The sequence below is a fragment of the Aquarana catesbeiana genome, linkage group LG01 (assembly GCF_042186555.1).
Source record: "Aquarana catesbeiana isolate 2022-GZ linkage group LG01, ASM4218655v1, whole genome shotgun sequence".
Lineage (NCBI taxonomy): Eukaryota > Metazoa > Chordata > Amphibia > Anura > Ranidae > Aquarana > Aquarana catesbeiana.
Genome location: NC_133324.1, coordinates 589,924,497 through 589,930,496, shown reverse-complemented (window position 1 = coordinate 589,930,496; position 6,000 = coordinate 589,924,497). Strand labels below are relative to the sequence as shown.

At 48.0% G+C, this 6,000-nt stretch overlaps 1 protein-coding gene across 1 annotated transcript in view; it reads left to right on the top strand.

The window, feature by feature from the left end:
* Positions 1-451: 451 nt before the first annotated feature.
* The window catches only part of KCMF1 (potassium channel modulatory factor 1), a 143,558-nt gene continuing 138,009 nt past the window's right edge, over positions 452-6,000 (top strand). The window contains exon 1 of the mRNA XM_073598051.1: positions 452-603. Within this exon, the coding sequence (XP_073454152.1) occupies positions 588-603 (16 nt within the window). The 5' untranslated portion in view covers positions 452-587. The remainder of the gene's footprint in view (positions 604-6,000) is intronic.

Below are 6,000 nucleotides of genomic sequence, written 5' to 3'. Positions count from 1 at the left end.
TTTGGGGTAAGAGGCCCGGTGTGTTGATGTTCGGTGGAGGATATCATTATTTCACTTTAGTCTGTCTGATTTACACCTTAGGTGACTCCAGAAAATAAACATGGACTTTTGTGCTAGAGTTTCTGGACTTTTATAAATGTACATATTTATTTTCAATGCTGCATATGCCCATCTTTCTAGTATCCAAACACGCCCTGGCGGCCATAATGCACGCAGCTCTGTGCGCATAAACAAACGGCTCTTGCGGTCTCTGCCCCCGTGTGAATGAGCCCCAAATATCCCAAGGAGTGTACATATTGGTATACATTGAACTTGCTATGCAGAAGAAGTGTTTATTGTGAAGGCCAGGACAGAGCTGCTGGTGTCAGCTGACGGTGTGAGGAAGGCTCCCCCATAGTGTGTTGACAAATATAGGAGATAGGTGGAAGAAGTATGTATATGAGGTGAGGTAGTGTGGTGTATAGTGTGTCAGGAGGAGGAAGAGGAGGAGGGTGTAGAGGAAGCACACACACACTCTCTCTCTCTGCTCTCTCACTAGGAGGAGGAGTCGGAGGAGCAGCTGCAGCGGCGGCGGCCTGAGCGATAGGATGTCCCGACATGAAGGTGAGTGGCGAGGGGAGGACACAGGCGACAAACCGCCGACTGAGCCCCCTTCCTCCGCCGTGTACATACACGTCTTCCCGGGCAGGCCCTCCTGTCCGTACACTGTATACACAGTGCTGTGTTCTCAGGCCCCGGGCCTCCTCCTCCTCCCTCCCCCCGGAATAACCGGCTCCTCTTCCCCATTCCTGCAGGCCTCATACTCCCGACATGGAGCCCTCCTCTATCACCCTCTCCTATCTCCCAAAGCTCTCACACCTTTCTCCCTGGCTAGGCCTTGTTTTCCTCCCCCCCCTCAGCTCCCCCCCCCGCACAGCTCCCGGGGACACCCTCACTGCCAGGCCGAGGCTTCAGGCCCTCAGCCTGTGTCCGCCCCGGTGTCACTCTATGACTTGACACACGTGTGTATAGTGGGGGGGCGCCCCTATGTGTGGGGTAGTGTGAGCAGGCTGGGGGGGGGCCCGTCAGGTGTGTGTGCGGTGCGGAAAGGAGGGAGAGGCCTGGGAGGAGGGATTGCACTGTCATCCGAGGGAGGAGGAGGGGGAGCCGTGTGGACACACACCGGCACAGGAGCCTCTTCCTGATCCCCCATCACTGGGGAGACACAGACACCTACTGCCCATCACTATAGGGGGATCTGTCAGTGTGGGGCACCTGTGGATGTGTCAGGGCGCTCCTCTACCTATGGGACACCTCCTGTCAAACTTTATTGCACTCCTTGACAGCTACAGGGCCAGTGTTCGTGCAACATGAGATCAGCTCTGTTCAGATGATGGCAGATTGGTTGCTGGGAGTAACGGCAGGTTACCAGAAAGGTACGAATGCTGCTTTTCCATCATTGCTTTCTGACTTCATTTTACTATATGCAAATGGACAGGATCCGTGGCTGGACATCATCCTTTCTGTTGTGTTTGATGTATCTGTAAACCCAGTCACTAGACTTACATAAGCTTTCAAATATGGCTAAAGACATATATATATATATATATATATTTTTTTTTTTTACAGGATTTTGGTAGAGTGGCCTTGGGTTAGAACTGCTGGCAGGTTTTAAAAGTGGAACTAAACCCATCAATGTTTAATGCTGTTCTTAACCCTATAAATAAAAAAAATGCTGTAGTTGCTGACTTTTAATATAAGGACACTTACCTCTCCAAGGATCCAGTGCTGTCCTCACTCAAGCCAGTTCTTCAGCTGTCTTCGGGTCCAAGCACCGGCTTGTTTACTAAGGGAAGCTGGCTGTGACTGCTGCCTAAACTATGATGCGGTTTGTGAATGGTCCCTCATTTTTCTGTGTCCCAGAAGGCTGCAGGCAAAGGGGCGATCTGGATTGCCTAGGTGATCTGAGCAGAAGTGGAAGTGCGTGCCTTTCAAAACCAGGTAATGACCCTGATTCCTGCCAAAACTTAGAGGCAAACAAGTGGCACCTCCCCTTTTATGCGAAGTTCCGCTTTAAAGTGGAAGTAAACCCTCCTATTGTTTTCAGCCAAGGAAACTGCCATCTTGGCCTCTGTTTTAAAGAGTTAGTTCACCTTTGCCATAAAACTGCCTATGCAGATAAGGGGCATCTGTAGATAAAAACAAACTGTGTAGCTCTGACTAAAGTTGAATAATGCCCTTGCTATAGGTGTAGGCCATTTACATACCTTAATGAAGTCTGACTGGAATACTTCCCAGGATGTTGCTAGGTACTCCCAGGATGTTGCTAAGTGAGACCTAGTCATCACTGCTCACCTTCACCATCACAGGAGTGAGCTCTCAAATGGTGAGCTCAGAGCTACTGCATCAGAGGGCAGAAAGAGCATGTGAGGAGTAAGGATGAGCCCCCGCTTGTTCGCACAGCCCACGTGCAGAGCCCGCCAGGGAGTCATCACTGCGCTGCACTAATCACAGGCAGTGAGACATTTCCCGATCCCTGCAACCGCGCATCGGGTAAATGTCTCACTGCCTGTGATTAGCACAGTGCAGTGCCAACTTCCTGGCGGGTTGTGCGAACATGCCGGAGCTCATCCTTAGTGAGGAGGTTTGAATCAGAGAAAGAGCTCACTCCTGTGATGGTGGAGGTGAGCAGTGACAACTAGGCCTCACTTGACAATATCCTGGGAGTATTCCTGTCAGGCTTCATAAGGTATGTAAATGGCCTACACCTATAGCAAGAACATTATTTATCTCTAGTCAGAGCTGCACAGTTTGTTTTAATCTACAGACACCCCTTACCTGCCTAGGCAGGTTTTTTGTAAAGGTGAAATTATCCTTTTCATCTTCAACTGCCATGTTGCTGCACATGTGATCAGTTATGACACCAGATATTGGATGGTTTGACAGTTTGGTTCAGAGCACATCCAATGTGACGGTTACTTTCCTGGCATGTTTCAAAAAAGTAACTGTTTTTGAAACTGTTAAATCAATGGCTTTACTTCCAATTTAACAGTTAGATTCATGGCACGTGCTGGGAATTTGTCACATTGGTTGCACTCTCGACCAAACTGTCAAACCATTAAATGCCTGGGGTCATAAATGATCAAATGTGCAGCGCCATGGCAGTTAAAGACCAGAGGCCAAGATGGCTGTGTCCCTGTTAGGGACATTCCCTCTCTCAGACCCCTTTCACACCGAGCCACCTATAGCGTTGGCGGTAAAATGCTGCTATTTATAGCAGCGTTTTACCGTCGGATTTGCGGCACATTTTGTCCGCTAGCGGGGCGCTTTTACCCCCCGCTAGCGGCCGAGAAAGGGTTAAAACTGCCCGCAATGCGCCGCAGTAGTGGCGTTTTGCCGGCGGTATCCCAGCGCTGTCCCATTGATTTCAATGCGGAGCAGTGGTGGAGGAGCGGTAAAACACACCGCTCCTTCACCGCTTCAAAGAAGCTGCTGACAGGACCTTTCCTGACGTCCTGCCAGTGCAGCGCTCCGGTGTGAAAGCCCTCGGGCTTTCACACTGGAGACAATGCTGCAGCTGTTTGAGGGCAGATTACAGGCGCTATTTTTAACGCTATAGTGCCTGCAAAATGCCCTCGGTGTGAAAGGGGTCTAAAGCTGGCGGTATACAGAAGATAAATCCATAGATAAACAGTGTGAGTTTAGGAATCTCCACTGCCTGGTGATTGTAGTCTGACAGCTGCTGCATGAATGCCTGAATAATGGCTGCTTCTGATTGGATGTAACCGATCTTCGGCCTACAAATTTCCCCCCTGGCTCTTTTCAGTTTTTATAGATTGAAGGATGTTAGGCAGTAGGATGCCTACAGAGCCTCCCCATGGATCAGATTTAGGCTGATTCATCAGGAACTGGCAGATGTTCATTCCTTGTAAGGCTAGCTTTAGGCTACTTTCACACTGCGGCCACATTGGCAGTAAAGCGCCGTTCCTTTCAGCGGCGCTTTTCGGCTGCTAGCGAGGTGCTTTTTAACTCCTCCTAGCGGCCGAAGAAAAGGTTAAAACCGCCCGTGTCGCAGCGCTTCCGAAGCGCTGCCCATGCATTCCAATGGGCAGGGGCGGTTTAGGAGCACTGTATACAGCGCTCCCAAACTGCCCCAAAGATGCTGCTTGCAGGACTTTTTGTAATGTCCCCCAAGTGTACCGCCTCAGTGTCAAAGCACTCAGGCTTTCACACTGGGGATGCATGAGAGGTGGTTTTCTGCCGCTTTTTCTAGCACTAAAACGCCTGAAAACCGCCTTCAGTGTGAAAGCAGCCTTTTTGTTCGGATTACCGATGTCCCAAGAATTTAAAGTGAAAGTAAATCCAAAATTTTGAGTTTTTGTCAGCAGAGATGGGAAGTGTACATGTACAATACAAAACCAGTGATGGCCACTGGTTCTGCATTGTACACAATGATGACGAGAGGGACAACAAGACCAGAAGAGGACTGGTAAGAAGAGCAGCTTTTGGGAAAACATCATAACTGAAACCAGCAGAGAGAAAAACAGCGATAGGTGAATTTGGGAAAGTATTCCTCTCTATTAGATCATTTCATAGTAGAATGAACATCATATGTCTCATTACCTGGGGAGGGGGAATAGCCTCTAGTGATGATTGTCCTTAGCCCAGCTTAATGCTAGTTACTGTACAAATCTAAAGCAGGGTATACACACAGGCTTTTTTTCTTTCTAACCTGCTGGGGTTATACTGATCAGCACTACAGCCTTTGGCTGCATGTGTTGATTGAATGCTGTTTTCCCTGCGGAACCATTTGACCAAAGCCAGTCAAACAGCTCTAATACAGTGAAGGGATCCTGTTGTTTAGGCCAGTGGTCACCAAGCTTTCAGACCTCACAGACCACTAAACTCACATGAATTTTACATGCCTTATACACGCAATGTTCCTGGTCTATGCCCCCTTCCCCTGGATCACACTGCTGCCCTATACAAACAATGCTCCCACACTCTGCATCGCACTGCTTCCTTACACTCTGGATCTCACCTCCTTATCCAGCCATGTGCTCAAGCTCTGTGTTCCTTCCCACCTCCTTCTCTCTGCATTACTCCCAGCGCCTCCCTCTGAGTTCACAGGAGCCAGTACTACAGAGGAGACATTGGGTACTAATGTGTGCTGACAGTATTGATGGTCAGTGCCATTTAGAACAACAATGGAAACAGCATTGAATGATATATATTCGCCACAGTGTTGATTTGCAGCAGAACCTCTGGGGACCACTACATTTTTCTTGTGGTTCACAGACCACTGGTTTAGGCTGTGTTTGTGCTGTTATAATTTTTTTTTTCTATTTTTTTTTTTTTTTTAATTGAAATGTCAAAATGGCTTTTTATCCTTGTCCATCTACCACAGTGGTGCAGTGATCAACGCTGAAATTAGGTGAGCTCTTGTGCATTGTGGAAAACTGCAGCATGTCTGCATTTACCACAATGCACTGCAACACGCATGAAGGCAGCATTGGAGTGTGAACAGGTCACAGGTTTTAAAGTGAAGGCTGGTGTCCTTTCTGTGTTGGTTTTGGGGAACAGTGTTGTACCAATGCAAGGTGCTGTTTACCCTTTTTTTTTTTTTTTTTTTTTTTAACGTTATTTGACTTTGAAAATTTCATTCACATCTGCCTTTACCGGTTGTGAAATCAGGTGAGCCCCAGAAGAATGCAGCATGTTTTCTGCACTGCCCCTCACATCACATCAGAGTAGTGTAAAAGGGGCAAATAGGGTTACATGGTGAATGGATCCTCATCCACCCCTCCTCTCTTCTTGGCAATTTACCAAACTCCTTGCATTCTGCGAAAAGAATACAAGGCTTTTTGTGAATGTATGAGGTGAGAGGAGGGGTCAATTATACGACTGCATATCTTCACTGTATGATGCCCAGAACTATGTTATAGTAGTGTATCCAGGATGCATGAAATCAAAATTTGTACAGTAAACTGTAGTCAGACAATCATGGGCTATTCAGCATTA